The sequence below is a fragment of the Festucalex cinctus genome, chromosome 1, assembly GCF_051991245.1.
Source record: "Festucalex cinctus isolate MCC-2025b chromosome 1, RoL_Fcin_1.0, whole genome shotgun sequence".
NCBI lineage: Eukaryota > Metazoa > Chordata > Actinopteri > Syngnathiformes > Syngnathidae > Festucalex > Festucalex cinctus.
In genome coordinates this window covers 13,774,130-13,794,880 of record NC_135411.1, presented here as the reverse complement: position 1 = coordinate 13,794,880, position 20,751 = coordinate 13,774,130, and the positions used below count along the sequence as shown (strand labels likewise).

The window sequence follows — 20,751 nt, the reverse complement described above, 5'->3', positions numbered from 1 at the left end:
TGTTTTTGTTTTTGTTTTTTTTAATTAAGGGGCTACTCAAATCACATTTGTAGTGATCTGTACATTTTTGTTGATGCATTGATTGATGTATTAAAATGATTTATTTTATGTTTTTGATTCTGAAGTACCATCTGCTATAAACAATACACAACTATGCACACTTGCACATGCGACATTTAATTTCGGAAGCCAAAAGGAACAGCCTGCAAAATTCAGAAACCTTCCGACAAACATTGAGATCCCGCATCAGCCACTGCCAAGCGATATTGAATTAAAATCAACGTTTGAAGTACACATTCGCGCGCAGAGAATGTAGGAGAGAAAAATAAATAGAGATTAAGATGTATGCCTCGGGGCTATGAGCAATTCTTTTGAAATTGCGAGGCACGAGCAAAGTGGGTACCCAACAGGAAATGGCTGCATGCAGCTGCTGGGGAATAAGAGGCAGCAATGATCACGTCGTAGCAAATTCCAGCCGCCGCACGATGACTCGCTTCATTATAAAACTGTGCTTTGGGAGTTGGTGTGTTGTCAGACCAACAGCAGCGATCCGCGCTGCAGTTCGGCTCAATCGAACTCGAACCTCCGTCAGCACCTTCACAAATCCTCTTCCCCCGACCAAATTTCGCTGGCCGTTTGAAATTCTTCCCCGCTTGCGCTTGATTGCAATTTTCTTTTCATCATCGTCATCTCGTGCGATGTTTTTGCCTTCTCTGTCTGATTCTTCTCCGTGTGAACCTCTGATTGCGAGAGGAAGCCCTGAAGGAAGGATTAGGCAGAGTGAATGGGCCACAACTTTGCCAGCTATTACATCCCAATGAAGCTGCCTTAAGCTTCACTAAGCTGCAACTGATAACTTTGCAGGCCATTAGTGAGCAAGATTGCCTTTCGGGCTCTCGTTTCACTACGCACTGCCCTCCGCACACCCTTTTATACACAGTCAACATCGCAATAATGAAGTGTATGGACTCGGACACGCACGCTCCGTTCTCCGCCTAGCAGCGAGAGAAATTTATTGGCATGTAAAGGCCGAGATACACCAACCCACTGTTGCAAATTCGACATGTTGAATCGCCGTTGGGGCATTTGATCACTGTGATTAGCTGTTAGCTAGCGAATCGGCGCACGGAGTTGAAAAGGAAGTGACGAATGCGGATAAATAGTGCTCAACTCAACTTTGTGGTTGTTTTTTCAATAAAATTATTTAACAAAAACTCAACTTTATGGTTTTTCAGGACACATGAATATTAAAGTCCCCCATAAAGAGGATTTTAGCATGATTTTGGCAAGAAGATTTGCAAAGTCTAACAAGTCCATATTGTACGAGTACAGTGTTCCCTCGTTTTCCGCTGGGGTTAGGTTCCGAAAAATACCCGCAATAAATGAAATCCGCGAAGTAGTTAGCTTTATGTTTTACAATTCTTATAAATGTTTTAAGGCTCTAAAATCCCCGACCGCACAATTTATACACTTTTCTCATTGAGGCATTTACATGTTCTCACATTTCTCTCTTGTTCAAACATTGACAATGTTCAAACCTTCATAAATTTTATAAAATGGGTATATTACTGTAAAAAAAATATGCAAAATTGCACTTAAAAAAAAATCAGCGATACAGCGAGACCGCGAAAAGTGAACCGCGTTATAGCGAGGGAAGACTGTATTTTGGAAAAAAAAATAACACGGCACAGCACAGTGGCAGTTTGGCCGACTTCAAAGAAGGTTGCTTCAAAGCTGTTGATCGATGTGGTAAATACATTGGGGCATATTCACTAAGAATGCGCTGCGTCCGGTAATAGCACGAGATATTGCACCACAACTGCACCCGCAGTCTGCGCCCAGTTACCCACCTATTACCTAAGGATATTGCTCTAATCATATACCGGCGCAAACACGCCCACAAAACTGACAGCTTGGAGCAAATTTGCACCTGATTTACCACACATGGCAATGGATGTGCGCCAAGAACATGGTTGTTGTAGTAACAGTTGCGAGAAAGATGACATTATCAGAAAGCGAGATTGGACAGAGAGTAAGTGTTTATAGCGCCATTAAGCTGTACAGAGCAGAGAGGACGACAAGGGCGTCATTCATTCATAAAGTACAAATTATTGGTGCGATCGGTTTTGGCATGGGCGTACAGTATGCATCTGGCACGTAAGAAATGATCATAAAATGCCTCCCCGCCATTGCCGATCAGCCCGGGTGTCCTACAAAGAAAATTTCCCCCTCACTCTCTCTCTCTCTTGCTTTCTCCTCTCTGCGTGATCAGCAAAGTGATGTGCACCGTGCCATGCACTGCTGTCATGATCCCGGAATCGAGGTTGCGTCAGGTTAATGCATGCTTTCCAAAAACGTTATTTGCGTCACGCAAACGCGGTGTGGCTATTTGCGATGGCGTTAGTGAATTAGACGCTGCATATCAATGAGTCTCATTTGCATTGGGGTGGGCATATTTTGCGTCAAATGTATGCAAATTACCTAATTTACATATGCGCAAATAACACCGACGCACCGTGACGCAACGTTGGAACGAAGGGAGAGTTCCGGGTGGGAAGGTTTTGTTATGTGGAAAAGGGGAGTTAGCCTGTTAGCTTCTAGCTGAGTGGGGAGTTGCTGTTAAGACCTCAGAAGCTGATGTCAATAAAACGCCAGCCTTTGGCTCCGCCTCCGATTCCCGTCACTGCTCGATACAAACTATAACAAAATATGTTACATCGTTACTGACATTACCAGGCATGTCAGTCATGTAACGTTAGTATACCGTATGCTTATTCAGCCTGTTGTTCTCTCTTTTATTTTTATTTTAAATTGCCTTTCAAGATGACATGTATGTTTTTGGTGTTGGATTTTACCAAATAAATTTCCCCCAAAAATGCGACTTATACTCCAGTGTGAATTATATATGTTTTTTCCTTCTTAATTGTGCATTTTTTGGCTGGTTCAATTTATAATCCGGAGCGACGTATAATCCGAAAAAATACGGTAAATATATAATCAATATTGATGGGGGGGAAAAACTGTCATTTGGCTGTAGATGGAACATGATGCAATTTAACTCATTTTATGCTTGTCACGTTTTTGTACCATCGTTAAACTGAAGTCCTAATTTGGTCCACTTGACCCCTCTAATTACCAGAACTATATCCAAAAAACGTTTAGTTTTTGTTGGCACTCTGAGCTTGAGTTTAACAGGTTGTTAATGACTGTGGTTTCCAACTGCACTACATCATACTGCATAATCAACACATTACAAACATCTCAATGTGGCGCAGTTGTGTTTTCCAGGTGAAACTAATTGTGACAGGTGAGCGTAAATTTCCCAGTTCCGTCTTCATTTGGGTCCATCGGCCTACACGCCACACTGCAAATACGACAGCAGCATCTGTAAAATGTGCAATAAAAATGTCCCGCTGCTCACTTTACAACAAAAGTGTGTGGGTTTAAAACACAACAAGGAAGAAATATGACTCAAAGGCTGTCTCCTGGGGCAGGAAACGGTTCGGCTTTTAGTTGAGAAAGAAGAGGCGAAACATCAAAATGAGAACTTCCGCTGAGGAGGAAACGTAACAGGCTAACACAAGTGACGCATCCACACACTGGCAGCTGATACATAAATGTAAGAGACAAACATTGGCATGGAATAAATATTTAAAGAGCAACACAGAAAATAAAAGGAGTCCAAAGAATGGTGACACGAATACTCATCGAAAGTGGCACCTTGTTGCACGTTTGTGCTTCTGTTTATTGGCTATAAAAAGATGTATTTCCTTGCTGTGACAGTTGCAGAAAATTGTCGGATGAATATCCATTGCATCTGTCAAACTTGTGCTACAAATTCCCGAGAGGAAGCGCCAGAACGTATATGATGATGTGCCAGATGTTGGGAGCCTGTCGTATCACATTTACGTGATTAGTCCAACATGAATTCAAGCACCGTCACAAGTTCTGCTTCATCTGGTGGATATTTTCAACACCCACCATCGATAGGTGATGTTCTGCGATATGGAGTGAGCCCATAAAAGTACGTTTTTAAAAATAGTTTTACCTTTCTCATCGGCACACAGAAAGCAACACTTAAACTTATTAAAACTTTAAAGTATTCCTTTGTGCTTGCCGGCATTTTCTAGCTGTCAAGAAATGGGAGCTTAACGTATGACATCACTGAGGAAAGGAAATGGAGCGTTATCCGAATACACTGCACAGCAGATTTGTAGTTAGCCCATTTTTGGGGGTGCTGAAGCAGTATGTCTGTCTGGTTGAGTGAAAGTTCCTTACTTTAACCAAGATGTGTGAAAGGTTTTTACGTTCGACCACTCAACACCAACACATTATTTTCATTACTTGTCTGTTTTTTTGCTCCTCAATCATTTTGCCACTTTCTAATGAGGAAACGTGTTTATATGATGTTCTTCACCCATACACAGACTTGTACATGCATTATTATTATTTTGTAGATTCAATCGCATTCCTTTTTTTTATGTCTATTGTCAGGGTTACCTGTTTGACATCTATTAAACACGACACAAAAAGGAGAGAAGACACTCAGTTTAGGGCTTGCGAGGAGAGAGGAGAGGAACTGACTCATACAATTCACTCCTGCACTCTCTGAAGATTCCTCTCCTCACTCTCTCTATTTATTTGGTTTTCCACGCCCCTAGTTACATGGGTGTTCCAACCCTAAAAATGCAAATGCAAGGCACAGTTGGAACACAGTGTACTTGTTTGTCGATGTGTTGTGCACGTGAGTAGAAGATTGCTGAGTACATGTGTGGTCAAGTTTGCAATCATTTCTTAACAGAAAATGGGCGGCCTCAGCAGACTGGCTCGAACCATTCTGCTGCGTTAGATGTTGTGGTTCTTCAGCTTTTGAGTCATTCAAAGAGCCAGGCTATGTGAATGTGAGTGGGAACAGATCAAAGCATTCTTCATTGCAAGCAGAAGCAGTTCTTCATTGCAGCAAATGTATGATCATTTATTATTTCCAATTATTCCTACATCTATGTAGAACAGACAAGTAGGCACTCACTGGCACTCAAAAAAAGTGAATGTCTGCTAGCTTAATGCTTGCTAACATATTCTACAATCCGAAACACGGTAGATGTGTTTTTGGAATTAAGCATAGCTTAGCATAGTACAGCAAAATGTGGTCAACTAAACCATACTTAGTCTAATGAAAATCTGCTGGTTAAATGTTAACATTACACTCACTCGGCCACTCCTAGTTTATCGTAAAAAGTCATTAACTCATTCACTCCCAGCCATTTTCACAGAAGCAATCAAGCACAGAACCTATCAAAAGAAAGACTAAAGTCTCTACTTTCATCAGGAAAAAAAAGTATGTTTCTGTTTCCGTTTTGCAGCAATTAGCATTAGAAGAGAGCTAAGTTTCATCAGTTTTCACAAATCTATTTAAAATTGTAAGTAATTGAGCTTTTTTTTTCGAGATGGCCCTGGTTGATCTCCTTTGCTCTGCTGCCACCTGCTGGCCGTTTGTGTAATAACTACCATTTCTGCAACCGTTCTTTGCAGTTGAGAGGCTGCATCAAAGTCTTCTGTATGCTCTAGCATAAAAAAAATAAAAAAAAATAAAAAGTATAAATACGTCTTTGGGACACTTAGAACATAAAAAAAACGTATTTATATGTTATTGGGAGCAAATGAGTTAAAGAAAAAAAAATAAAAGAATTAAACCGTGTATATTTAAATTTTCAACCAATCGAAATAATAATGAAAGTCTACAAGCTAAATGCTTGCGTATTTTACGTACAATGCAAAGCACTATAGATGGGTTTATGGAAATTAGCATAGCATAGCAACAGTTTTCTTACTGCTCTGTGGGAAGTGGAAACTTTCTCTGCATTTTTGCTCTTAATGATACTGCGTCTACATCCAGTAGACTTTAGTGCTCCCTGGCACAATGTGGTTCGACATTGAAGGCACACAAATCTAAATTATTTGGACTTAGATTTAGCCATCTCTCTCACGCTCTGTTTTTGTTTTTTACTCACATCAGTTGAACACATTGTCTATGAAGCTTCTCCCATTGAAGCAGACCAAACCCATGTTGTCGTCTACTCCCCCGTTCCTTTTCAATTGTCCTTTATTGACCCACTTCTTATTTTCCACCTCCCTTATCTCCCTTCTCGACTTTCTCTTCATCTTGCTTATCTCCTCTATTCTTTTCCCCTGCTCGCCGCCCTCGTTCCCGTTTAGGTGGCGAGGTAGCGACTCCGAGGTTCACCCAGTATTTCCATGGCAGCTTGTCGGGCCTGACAATCCGCCCGGGCCGCATTGAAACCCAGAAGGTTATCTCCTGCTTGCAGGCCTGCAAAGAAGGTCTCGATATTAACTCCCTTGAAAGCCTGGCGAAGGACATCAAGGTACGTGGTTATTGGGGGGAAAAGGTTAGAATACACCACACACATTGTAACAGTTGTTGTACAGGAGTACTAGTAGTGTTGTAGTTCGTCCTGGTATATTAAGAATTATTTAACATAATTACCATGTATACTGTATATCTAGATAATGGAAGATTAGGAAGTTATAATTGTCATGGAATACAGTTTATAAGTGCAAAGAAGTATATGTTTATAATGTTACAATATAAAACATTTTTAACAATAAACAAATCTGAGAATACAATGTGATAAAATGTTCTAACCTTATAAGGGAAAAAAAAGTTGCATTTCCCCCACATAACGCCATAATATTAAAACAATAGTATGTATTATTTAGTGCCCTCTAGTGGCGAACTAATAGAATGCAACGCGCACTGCAGTGCCTCTGAGAAACCATACTTTGCAAACCTACCACCAATTACTACCAATTATTATTTGGAGTGAGCGAGCGAGCAAGAGCTAGCAGAGGTGGCGAGCAAGAACTTGCTGGAGCGGCTAACAAGTGGCTAGCGGGAGAATCTCGCAAAAGCTTGCGAGAATGAAGCACTAGACCTACGATTATATTTTTTTTTAAATGTCCATTGATGTGACAGAACATTTTTTTGCACATTAATAAAATTAAGTTTTTTTTTAATTAAGGGATTATTAATTCACCACTAGATGTCGCTAAATAATACATACTATTACTTTAGAGAAAACGTTTAATGAGGGAAGAAAGATGTGACGTTATGGTTGTTGTTTTTTATAATGGAAAATATATTTTAGTGTTTTAAAAGACAGGATTATATTCTCAAACAATGTGTTGTTTGTCTTTTTTGAAAGAAATTTGACCTGTAATGTGTATTTTTTTTTTTTTTAATAACACACATTAACAGTTTATTAAGTTGGCTCAAAGCTAAGGTAGGGAGCAGTTATTATGTTATTATGTTTGTTTTTAAATAAAATAACACACCGTTATTTTCTGAAAATCTCACCTATTCACTAATTTTGTGCCGAAGATCTGTGAACATATCGGCTCACTTTGGTGCCACCTTTTGGCATCTATATGCAATGAAACCTTTTTGAGGGACGTCAATTACTTATTGTGTTTTTTTGCGATTTGCTCTTCAACAATATGACATACAAGTGAGTCGTGTATTCAGTATATAATCAGAATGGGCCTTGTTGCATTTGTATGCCGCACGGTGTAAATCTTGAATGTCTTTTTGTTCTTCCAGTTCCATTTTAACCCTGCGCAGTCAATGCTGGTCGTGGAAGGGGAAGATCTAGACAGCATCAACACAGCCATGACCAAAGTGTCCTACATCAACTCGCGCCAGTTCCCAACGCCGGGTCTGCGACGGCTCCACATCAGCACCACCGTACTGTGAGTGCTTCTGTTATTTTATTTTTATTCATTTGAAATACACATGTCTGTTTTTCTATTGGGCTTGTCTCGAGGCGTCCGATAAGCGTGTTCAGGCATGGCAGTGCAAAATATTTCTTATGAAAGAAGCCCCTCATGGGGGTTTATAAATCAGGTGTTGTCAAATTTTTTAGGTCCGGGGACCACTTGCAGGGGAGCAGTTTTCCCACAACACTTCATATTGCCAAAGTTTTTTTTTTTTTTGCCTTGTTTATATATTTTTTACATAATGTCAAGGGAAGCATGTTAAGTTTTTAGTAGACAAGAGACAGGATGGGCGTTATGAGAATAATGAGAGATACAATTTAGAAGGCTGGAATGGATTAATTGCATTTGTATTAATTTCATCTCAAGTCACTACTATATTATTTTTGGTTGATTGGCTGTCAGTAGTAGTATTTAGGCATTTTTATACAGTGTTCACTCGTTTTCCGCTGGGTAAAATACCCACAATAAATGAAATCCACGAATTAATAAGCTTTATGTGTTACATTTATTATAAATGTTTTAAGGCTCTAAAAGCCCTCAATGCAGTTTATACACTTTTCTCATTGATGCATTTACATTCTATCACATATATATATCATAATTTTATAAAATACATCTATTATTTTTTTTAAATGCACGCAAAAGTGCACTAAAAAAAAAAAAAAAAAATCCGAAACAGCGAGGCTGCAAAAAGTGAACCACGTTATATCCGCCTGACTAACAGGAAAAAATATATATATATTGTCCAATCATTTTTATTTTGATAGTACCAAATCTTTGTGAAGTAACTGGAATACTGCAAAAGAAATTTTTGAAAAACAAAAAAGTTTTTATTTTTAAGCTATGATGTGTCCACTACAGAGGACATATTTTTAGAACTTAAATGCTAGGCTCAAATACAATTAAAAAATTTCAAACAATACTTTAATGTGTTCTGAAGAGTCTTATAGAAAACATGCTAACAACATTTGAAGCCTAAATTTGTTCAATAAAAAGTGTTATACACTTAGTTTTCCTCTTCCCTAAAAAGTGCAAAGGTAGCAAAGCCCCACCCCTACACATCTGGTATCATTGGAAAGCTCCGAATGTCCTCTATAGAGCACAAAAGGAGTTAATTCAATTGTATGGTGGGAGATATTCAGGTTTAAAAAGGTCCACTACAGAGGACAAATTTGAATTGCTGGGTAGTCAGGAGGATAGCGAGGGAACCCTGCATATGAATGTCATTTTTTAATTATTATTTTTTTTATCTCTGATGTACAGTAAATGTCCTAAACCAGTAAATGCATCTAGTTTGTAGCCTTATACTGTAAAGTGACTCCAAATTTAGCCCTCACAGATTTGCAAACTCTCCATTTATTTATTTTACTTTCCGCTTGTGAATATAAACAATCCGATCACACAGGCAGACGCCAGAGTCCTCTATAGCATATCTCGCAAAGACAGCGCACGGAGTTTGCATATGTTGTTTGTGTCCCTGCGGGGGGCTATAAGCATAATGGGGCTTTTCAAGCTCAGCAGAGGATGGCGGTGGATTAGGCCCTCGCTGAGGCCAAGTTTATGTTTGTGTGTCGCGGCCGTAGGAACAATGTGGTGACGAGTGGCTGGCTGCGCCTCTCAAATGCGTGTTCACAGCTCAGCTGCCCTCTGAACAAGCAACAAGCTGCTTCACTTTCACACGTCTCATTCTGTGTGGTAAAGTGTCAACTCTGAGCAATGTTTGCCTCACTTTTTATATAGTGCGATTTTATTTACACAGTTCATTCACAGGCTGTGGCTGAAATCAGATTCAGTAAGCTGGAAATACACTTGAGTGTGGAATACAATTTATAGAAGCGGCAACATTGTGACAGACGCATTTTGAAGTCTGTCATACTGGTGATCTTCTTGACAAGTGCACAGTAAACAAAGTAGAGAAGATTTTATTGTCAGAGCACAGTCTACAAAATTGTGGGAAGCCATTCTTAATTTATGGTGTACTTGAATGGAATCCCTCTTGTGTAAAATACAACTGTTGAACAAAATGATCAAAATGGACTCAGCTTTACATGCCATTTTTTCCTGAACTTGGCAGGGTATTTTGCTCTGAGATGAGATGTATGCTACGTCAAGCAAGTAAAACTGAAAGTAAAACTACCTACAGTTAGGCCCAAAAATATTTGGACAGTTACGCAGGTTTTGTTATCTTAGTTGTTGACAAAAACATATCCAGGATACAATCATATAATCAATCTAGAATTAAAGTGCACTCTCTGCTTTAATTTGAGAGCATTGACATCCAAATTGGAGCAAGGGTTTAGGAATTACAGCTCTTTAAAGTATAGCTGTCTCTTTTTCAGGGGACCAAAAGTAATTGGACAATTGACTCAAAAGGCTGCAAAAAAAAATAAAAAATAAAAACATGGGCCCTTCCTTCATTAAATTGTCATCAAATGCACAGTTAAAAGGTCTGGAGTTGATTCTCGGTGTGGCGTTTGCATTTGGAAGCTGTTGCTGTGAACACACAACATGCTGTCAAAGGAGCTCTCAATCGGGGTGAAACAGCCCATCCTGAGGCTGACAAAAAAGAACCAAACCATCAAAGAGAGAGCAGAAATGTTGAGAGTGGCCAAATCAACAGATTGGTACATTGTGAGAAACAAAATGCACTGGTGAGCTTATGAACTCAAAAAGGTTTGGACATCCATGGAAGACAACAGTGGTGGATGATCACAGAATCCTTTCCATGGTGAAGGAAAAACCCTTCACAACATCCATTCAAATGAAGAACAATCTCCAAGAAGTTGGTGTATCAATATGTAAGTCGACCATAAAGAGAAAACATCATGAGAGTAAATGCAAATTCACCACAAGGCGCAAACCATTAATCAGGCTCAAAAATAGAAAGGCCAGAATTGACTTTGCCAAGAAACACCTGAAGAAGTCAGTCCAGGTCTGGAACAGCATTCTTTGGACAGATGAGACAGATCAACCTGTACTAGAATGATACTAGAAGAGGAAAGTTTGGAGAAGAATTGGAACAAATCGAGCATGCATTTCACTTTCTCACGGCAAAATTGAAGGCAGAAAAACGTTCAAAGATACAACAAGTGACGACAGCTGCAGTAAAAGCCGAGCAAAGCACCACAAAGGAGGAAAGCCAACGTTTGGCGATGTCCATGGGTTCCACACTTCAGGCAGTTGTTGCCTGCAAAGGATTCTCAACAAAATATTGAAAAGTACCATTTTACTTAGGTTATGTTTATGTGTCCAACTACTTTTGAGCCGCAGGAATAAGGAGCATTTGCATAAAAATAGCTACAATTCCTACATGCTTAATCATATATTTCTGTTCAACCTCTTGAATTAAAGCTTAAAGTCTGCACTTCAATTCCATTGTAGTTGTTTCCGTTTAAATCCAATGTGGTGGTATGCAGAGGCCAAATCAGGAAAATTTTGTCACTATCCAAACATGTTTTATCCTAACTGTATAGTCCATATTTGTCCATCTTCGCGTCAGTGGCTAAGTTTGGCTGCAAATTATAGGCCTTAACAGGATGTTAAAAACTGAGTTAACTGGGTTAATTTTTTTTTATGCTTTAAAGAATTTAAATTAATCTCCAGAGTTAATGCTTTGATTTTGACAGCCGTACTTTAAAAACATTTAAAAGTTATTAAAACACACATTTTAAAGTATTCCTTAGCCTTCTGTTCTCACTCTCTTGCCCAATTCTCCACATAAGTCACAAGCGTGTTTGCTTGACGTTATTTGTCACTCTTAGTTTAAAATTAAGTATAAAACACCATGATAAGCACAATGATAAGCAAAACCGTGTAATTTTAGCTTACAAAAGTCCATTAGCGTAATGCTAGCTTTTGAGCACATTTAAACACCAAAACATTAAACAAAACCATATAATTTTAGCTAGCGAATGTCCACTACACTAATGCTAGCATTGTAGTACATAAAACACCAAAATGTTATGTAAAACCGTATAACTTTAGCTGACAAAAGTCCATTAGCTTAATACTAGTTTTAGAGCACATTTTGAAACACCAAAATATTAAAAAAACAAAACAAACAAATAATCTTAGCTAGCAAAAGTCCACTAGCCTGATGCTAGCATTGTAGTACATAAAACACCAAAATGTTAAGCAAAACCATATAATTTTAGCTGACAAAAGTCCATTAGCTTAATGCTAGCTTTAGAGCACATTTAAACACCAAAATGTTAAACGAAACAATCTAATTTTAGCTTAAAAAAAAAAAAAAAAACTCCACTAGTTTATTTCTCGCATTATAGTACATTTGAACACTAAATGTTGAAAAAAAAACATATAATTTTAGCTAAGAGAAGCCCACTAGCTTAATGCTAGCATTACTGCACATAAAACACCAAAGTATTCAATAAAACAATGTAATTTTAGCCAACAAAAGTCCACTAGATTAATGCTAGCATAGTAGGATTTTACTGCGAAACACCATAGACAGTGGATTTTAGTAATTACGAACGTATTACGTACAAACAGCATACAACAACAATACTTTGTTCAACTAAGTTGAGGAGCTTCTCTCCTCCTTCTTGCTCCGAATCATGCTGAATCTCTTTCAGTAGACCAAAGTGCTGGATGGCACATGTTATTACATTGAGAACGTGCAACTCTAAATTCAGACTTGCCTCTATCCTGAAAAATATTAAATAAATAACATAAAATCACTCAGTTGCCATCTTACCGTACCATTTGTGTGTCAGGTGCTTCGGCGAGGACGCGTGTCTCTCCATCCCAGACGTCAAGGCGGTCGTCATGGTGCAGCCGCCCAGTGAACCGCGAATCACCATTACAGGATCCAACCGACTCATCCGACCCGCCGCTGACCTTCGCGCTCCGCTGGGCGTGGCACCTTTCAAGGAGCTTTACATCACCAGCACAGTAATGAAAGGAGACGGCTTCAGTGGATGTGAGATGTCGGCATGTGCGGGAAATGTCTGACGCCGTTGTCAGTGGTTTATTGTTAAGAGTTGTATCATTTTTATTTTTTTTCTGTCGCCGTTATGCAGCTCGCAGGCCTGGTGTGACGGAGGTGATGCACAACTTGGATTACTGCGATATCCTGGTGATTGGGGACGAGCTGAATCCCGAAAGAGAGAGCCTGCATATTCATCACAGCGCTCTGCTGGGAAAACACCTGGACGCCACCAACTCCACCTCGGGAATATCCATATATGGTGAGGTTTTAACCCCTGCGGACTATTTTCAGGATTTATTTTGTGCTCTCAATAGCGTTGAGGTCAGGGGATGATGATCCCTTATATATCCACCACAGCTAAAGCTTCCATTGCATATTTTTTTTCAGTGTGAGATGCTGTCTTGTGTGAGAATTATTTATTGCTTTAAGGCAGTTTTTTTTTTTTCCTGACCATGTCAGGAAAAGGTCAGTTAGAAGGTTGCAGAGGCCATTTTGACACCTTCAGGCATTCTTCAAGAGGCTTACCACAACACTTTCCAACGCAAAAGATCGCTCCGCTAACCTCGGAGACATTCTGAGGACCCCTGAGACGTTATGAGCATTTTCTTGAAATGTTCAGTGATGTCATTACTTTTGCAAGTTATTGGACTGTTTCATCAGCAGAAAGAGGCTTCTTTGTTCCCGTTGTACATAAAAACTGAGACCTTTTTCAGAATGTGGAACAGACTCCCTTTTATTAACCGCATCTGGCAAATTAATTGTCAAACCTGTCTCAGATTTATAGTAGTGATCTGAAAAGACGGGACAAACATTGTCCATAAGTACAAAAACAAAAAACAAAAAAAACAAAAAACAAAAAAAACAAAAAACAAACCTAAATCCTAAAATAATTGAGTAAATTGTGAACATTTTAAAAGTTTAAGTGATAGCAATTCTAAGACATTTGTACAGTAATTTTCACCATGGGATTGCATTCTAAAACCACCTGCATTAGGTGATATATGAAAAATAATAAAAGTGTAAGCCTTAAAATATTCCTCTTATATGCTTAGAATATTTGTAAAACATACTCTTTAAACATATTGTAAACGTCTTAGTTTTTCAAGCCTTAATTAAAATCAATCAATCAATCAATCAAACTTTTATATAGCACCTTTCATACATTCAAATGCAACTCAAAGTGCTGAACAATTAAAACATCCATAATACAATAAAAAGAAATTCCTAATTCCTTCCCAAAATCTTTTAAGTTTCGGACAGTCCCCCAAAAAAATGTGCGTGTGATACATTCAGACTTATTTAAAAAGACTTTTTAACTCATTCACTCCCAGCCATTTTCACTGTTTCACTGTTTTCCACATGGTCCTGGTTGAGCTCTTATACTCTGCTGCCACCTGCTGGCCGTTTTTGTAATTACTGCCATTGTGTTCTGTTCTCTGCAGTTCAGAGGCTGCATCAAAGCCTTCTATGTTCTAGCATTAAAACAAACAAACAAACAAATACGTATAACTACGTTTTTGGGATGCTTAAAACATTTAAAATAAAACATATTTATACGTTTTTGGGAGCAAATTAGTTAAATGTATTTCAAGATTGATGGGTTAGTTTGATGTATTGCCAAAAGCAAATCCCTGGCCATGACGTCCGCTAGTCAGAGTAAATTAGCGGCTAAGGCGCGAGGCAGCTACTACTACTTACCTAATTTTGTGGTCACGTACGCCTCTGAACTGTTGCATAAAATTCAAAATAAAAATACATGTAAGCTTTTTACTAGCTGTCCACGGTCCACCAGTTGAGAATAATCAGTTTAATGAAGTACCACAATAACGTCACATGAAAGTTTGCTATCATTGCTAACATTTAATGTGAAAACACCATAGACGGGCTAAAGGACATTAGCATAGATGCTAATTTTAAACCCTACTAACTACTACAACTACGCATAAGAAGGAGCAACACTTCAAAACAGAGAATACAACCATATTCACAAATCTGTTCGTACTTGGGTGTGCTAATGAATATTTCTGGAGTTTAATCGGAGACTTTCTGGCACCACATTGAATTCGGACTTGGCAAGTCGCCTTGTATACTTTAAAAAGGCTAAAAGAAAAATCCACAGTTTTGAAATTGGATAATTTCCTGATTGTGAATGATTTGATTTGATTTGATTTGATTTCATTTGATTTGAAGGCAACGTGTTGTTTTTGTGTGTGCAAGGTGTGGACTCCATGGCTCATTATGAGCAGGCACTGCGTCAGGTGCGCTACAGGAACTGGCGACCCGCCACCCTGAGTGAAAGAAGGTTCCGACTCACCTGCTCGGAACTTAACGGCCGTTACACCAGCAATGAATTCATCCTGGAGGTAATTTTCACTTTTCATCCGAGCGCCACTTTTTTTTTTTTCTCTCTCTCCGTTTGAGGACACGTCGCTCGCTCGCAAATGATTTTCCAGCCACCTCACGCTCGAGTGGCTCGCCGTCGTCCCCGTTCTCGCACTCCACTCGCTTGACTCGCGTTGTCTTTTGCCGCGTGCGCAATCTCGTGTTCTTGTGCCACTTCAGGTCGGCGTTGTTCACCACGCAAAGCCGGTGGAGCATGTCAATCATATGGCCGCTCAGACGCAGTACATGAGAGCCGTTCATCACCCACTCATGATACACGCTCCCAATTCCCACATGACAGGTAAGGCTTGATACTTTCTAAATGACATCATGCTATTTTTTTTTTCTTCAAAATGTATCAATCCAAAATGGTTAATAAACAGATGCCGAGAAAATAGAATTTATAGTCACCCATTATTTTGTGCTTTACCTTATTTTACATCAAATACAAAAAACTTTAGTGTCGCTATTCAGCAAATGTAGTTAAAAATAAAAATATGTTTCTTTATTATAAAGGTGTATAAGCACTATTATTCAAAAGCTCAGAGCTCACTTAAATGTCTGAAAGAAAATCATTGTTTTTTTGTTTTAGTTTTTGTTTTTTTAACCACATTAACAATGTGTAGACTTTAATGTTTTTCTTTAATAAATGAATGAATTAAACAATATATATTCATTATTTAGTAGTTTAGTTTAGTATAGTTGCTGTTGGACCTTGAGTTTTAAATTGAATGAAATTATTATTTAGTTATTTTTTTATGTTTTTTTTTTTTTTTTTTTGCTTGGAAAGACACAAAGGACTAAGATATTGTGACAGATTAATTTTATATTTACATTATTACGACTAAATATTCCATGTTAAAATTATTCAGAACCCTTTTACAGTGCCTGTTCAACCTTTTTCTTTTTTTTTTGTTGTTGTGTGTATTTCTTTTTGCTTGGAATGACAAAAAAAGTAGCAAAAACAATTTAAAATGTTACGAGATTAGATTAGATTGCATATTAAAAAAAAGTCATGTCCAATATTTTCATTGTAGAGCTAATTATAATGCTCAATATTATGCTAAAAGTGTTGTTTTTTTTAAATCGTACACATGATTGTTTCCTCTTGTGTGTTTATTCAAAATACTAAAAAAAAAAAACAATAACTTTAAATATATATACTTTTTTTTTTTTTTTTTCGTTTTTAAGTTGGTTCTGTAACTTATACTCAGGTGAGACTTGTAACTATTAAAATTAGAGCTCGGACTGGCACCCAAAATCACCGTTCCCTAATTGTGTCGACTATTGGTCACTATTTTTTTTTAACAAGGGAAAAAACCCAAAACGGAACCAAAACCCCCACCCCGCCTCCGGCCTTATACTAACTGCCTACGAGCTGTATATGTCTCATCTGTAAGTATACCGTATAGTTTATACAGTAGTCTGCTTGTGAGGTGGGAGTAACAAGATGGCCGCCCTGTGACCTCGTGTATGGGCTATCGGCTATCCAGTCATATATACAGGTCAGTGGTCTGAAACAAGTCACTTGGAGTTCTGAGGTCCAAAAAAAAACAAAATTACAGAAAAAAAACAGAGCACCTACTTTTGTTTTTTGGATTTTTTTTTCTGTTTTTTGGAATATTTTTTTTTTCTTAAAAATAATGTTTTTCCCCCTGTTTTCCTGAGTCATTTCCCCCCCTGTTTTTTGAAGTAATTTTTTTTTCTGTTTTTTCAGAGTAATTTGTATGACAAAAAAATCAGTAAAACAGAAAAAAATATTCAGAAAAACACAAAAATAAAGAAAAATACTCAAAAACAAAAAACAAAAAACAAAGCTCCCAAAAAAATTTGATTTTTTTTTTTTTTTTTTTTTCCTATGGGAATGCAATACGTTTCCGTAGAAACCAGTGTTAAAACGGTACTTTTTCTCTCTGTCCAGGACCAGCACCTCCAGCAGCCACAGTTGTTATTGTGGTGTGCATCGCCGCCCTGGTGGTGATCGTGGTGATTGGCGTGTACAGAATCCACGCCACTCACCAGGAGGCCTCCAGAGAGGACGAGGACGGCGCCAAAGAGCCCGAGGAGGACTGGGGCAAATCTGCGCTCAACATCACCGTCAACCCCATGGAGGTAGAAAATGAAAATGAAAAAACTTTTTCTGTGTCAACAACATTCCTGATTTTGGTTTTGAATTCAAGAATGTGAGAGGCGCCCATGCGCTCAGCGAAGAGCTGTGCAGGGACGAAGAGGAGGATGAAGAACATGTGGGAGGAATGGCAAATGCAGAGTCGGATAACAGCGATGACGACGATGAGGAAGAGGACGACGACGAGGAGGCGGAGGAAGAAGATGAGGGGGAGATGGAAATGGCAAAGGAGCGGAAGCTCAAGTGGCACAATTCGTCCCTAACATACTGACCACACAACACAAACAAAAATATTTCTGCACATATACTTGGACACGCATCACTCTCTCTTCTCTCTCTTGCTTTACGTACACACACACAGCCTCGAGCCCTTGCTGTCATTTCCTAGCAAACATTGCCCCCTGCTGGACAAAGTACAAACTACAGTCTAACTGGTCTTCATGAACTCCAAACAGTTTTGTGTCGTTACTTTTCCATTTGCAGGCGTCCACTTCCAAACTCATGAACAAAAAAGCATGGCGTTAACGTGCATATCGTTCCCGCCCAAGTCGTACACTACTCGCAAAAAAAGAAAGTTGACATTTCAGGATGAACCAAAAATGCAGGCACACCAGGTGAAGCTTCTCCAAACGTTTTGAATTTCCTTCCTGGTAATTCCCGCATTGCTGCGTGACTCTCACGTTGAGTCAGTGCAGTGTGAAAAGGGTGTCAGAGTGACATCAGCAGGTTACAGATGAGAGACTGGAAGGTAAGAGCAAGTCCTGCAAAAAAAGTACGGAAACAAACAGTTGGGAATGTTCATTCAAAAAGTTTAGAGAAGGTCAATACTCGCAAGGTGGTTCTCAAACTTTTGATCCCGCCGAAACAATATTTTTGCACTCACTACTAGCCCATCTTTGATGACGTCTATAGCCGTCAATGGCAGTGAATGAGTTTGAAAATTTTTGGTTCATCCTGTAATTTTCCCCACAGCAGCGAATATCCCAAACTTCTTGTGAGTAGTGAATTTGAAATGAAATGCATTTTGTTCCCCCCCAGATTCCTTTTGTAGCATTTATTTTTTTAGGTTGCTATCGAAAGCAAATGACTTGTAAATTGAGTTTATTTAAAACTGCACACAATGTAGAGAACAATCTTGTTTTGTTGGTCTTTGCACTGCTTTATTCTCCAACATGACACGAGAGACGGGAAGTAGCTCAACGTCGGCCTTTAGTGTAGTTTGTAACAGTTCGTTCAGCGTGTGTCCTCGTTTCCATCGTCAGCCGAAAGCTGATACGATTTGTGCACTTATCTCAGAAACATCTCATTGCATGACTACTACTATAAAGCAAAACATACTTTTGGGATTGTAAAATGCCATTTGCAGAAAGGACAAGACAGACATGATGACAGTGGTGCCTTGAGATAGGAGTTGAATTGAACTCAAAATTGATCTCAAATTGAAATGAATGGAATGGCGTTAATAATCCATAAAAAAAATTTAAATAAGAAAAATATCACTTTTTTGATGGAACAGTACTTTAGAAAAACATACGGTAATGACACAATTAAATGGAATGTAAAAAAAAAAAAAGATTTTTGCCACTTTTTAATGGACATTTGTGCTGTGCATTTTCGGCCACCTGGGGGCAGTATAGTAAAAACATGCTAAACGTTAGCATGTACTGTCATGACATTTTCGTTGTGTTAACATTAAGATAGCAGACAAGACATGAAGGTAAATTTGAATACACAACTCATATTTATTTCTTTTGTTTAGTTTGACAGTAAACAGCTTGACGCCTCTTTTGAAGGATCTGCCCAACAGCTGTCGTGCACACTCTAAAATAACGATTTGTTGACCCAACTGCGCTCTAAAAAGAGAATTGTTGACCAACTTAATTGAGTTACCTCACAATTGAATTAAGTTCATACAAGTCATATTAATAAGTTCAACTAATTATGAGGTCATTAAGTTAAATCACTTGAGTTCATTAAACTTAATATATTGACTTAATTTGGTTCAACAATTCTCTTTTTAGAGCGCAGGCCTCATGCTGAAATGATTAGCATAATCCAATCAGATACTAAACCAATATAATAACAACAATAATAATAATATATTGTTGGTAGTCTGTATTGTTAGCAGTTTTAAAGAAAGAGGTCATGCTGTAGTTGATCTCTTCAGTTTGAATTCCTCTCCAGTGCCTCCAAGAAAGAAAACTCATTTTTAAAAAAAAGGTGTTTTAATCTTATGTTAAAAGTGTTGCTCAACCGCAAAATGTTGACAAAACTTTGCACAAGAAGTGCATTTCCCTTTAAGAGCAGAAAAATCTCACGAATTTTACCCCTAAACAACAATTACCATCTCCAATGACTTCATTTCTGTACCATGATGATCCAATCTCAAGAGTAGCTCTCCCTTCTCGTTAGCTCCTAGTTGTGATGTCATCAGTGTGAGACATTTGTCATTTGTCATGTTGTGCTTCTCACAGGGCAACTCATGAAACATACATGAAGCGACCCTTGTAAAGAAGGAGTTATGTGAACAGTTCTTTTATATATTTGTTTTTGTTTTTCTTATTTGTAAACAAATGGTTGAGATTTCTCTTTGTAGTGGTCATCCCACTGCTTTCTGTATATTGACCAATAAAGACTTTAGAATCTATGTATGAATGCCTCACTCTTCTGGAACAAAGTCAAATGGTGCCTGTGGGGAGTATTGTGCCTCTTATTGAAAGGTAGTTTGGCTCACCTGCGACTTCAGGTGGTAGAAGTGCAGATGCTTCGTCGAAAAGTGGGCTAACCTAAATAAAAACTGTGAGGCAAGTACAAAATACAAGTTAGTCTTTTACATTAAAAATGAAAGCTGAAATGCAGTTCAGTCAAAACAAGTAAAAAGTTGTTGAAAAGGGCTAGTAAAAGTGTTTACTACTTGTCAAAACATTGTTTTAAAACTTTATTAAATGAATAAATAAAAAAATCATCTTCAAATTTAAATTACAATGCTGAAGTATTAGCTGGGGGCCGCGGCTTTCCGACGGACCATTCTGCGACCATTTTGATTCCCTCACGGGATGAGGAAACACAAGATGGCGCCAAAGTCCCGTCAAATAGAAAAACAGGATAATTGTTTATTCCCGGATGTTCACTTTTGACTGTCACGGGATGAATAAAGTCAAGAGTCAGATATAAAATGTGAAGCCAAAATACAAGACTAGCCTATATTTAAATTTTGACATTAATTGAAATTTGTTAATTTGTTTTCAAAGTTTTCATGCTTCAATCAGTTCAAGCGATGTGCGCATCTCGAATTCAAGGTGCATTATGGGTAGGCGAAACTACTAAACGATCATTGAAAATGAATTGGATCCAATGGAATCTGCTCTGATAGAAACGTTTCAACCGCTGGAATGTTGCTATTTTTTATTAACATGCATAGCATGTGGTTTACTGACATCGGGGAAGTTTACTTGCAAGCTTTAAAGTGTACGGTTAACGCAAAGATTGTCACCACTCT

General features: G+C 38.3%; 1 protein-coding gene across 2 annotated transcripts in view; it reads left to right on the top strand.

Annotated features, from left to right (window-relative positions):
• The window catches only part of clstn2a (calsyntenin 2a), a 173,142-nt gene extending 153,243 nt beyond the window's left edge, over positions 1-19,899 (top strand). For both annotated transcript variants that reach the window (XM_077518142.1, XM_077518143.1), the window contains exons 11-18: positions 6,217-6,383; positions 7,619-7,767; positions 12,528-12,733; positions 12,834-13,001; positions 14,960-15,105; positions 15,305-15,425; positions 17,046-17,236; positions 17,305-19,899. In XM_077518142.1, the coding sequence (XP_077374268.1) occupies positions 6,217-6,383; positions 7,619-7,767; positions 12,528-12,733; positions 12,834-13,001; positions 14,960-15,105; positions 15,305-15,425; positions 17,046-17,236; positions 17,305-17,523 (1,367 nt within the window). In that variant the 3' untranslated portion in view covers positions 17,524-19,899. The remainder of the gene's footprint in view (positions 1-6,216; positions 6,384-7,618; positions 7,768-12,527; positions 12,734-12,833; positions 13,002-14,959; positions 15,106-15,304; positions 15,426-17,045; positions 17,237-17,304) is intronic.
• Positions 19,900-20,751: the final 852 nt, after the last annotated feature.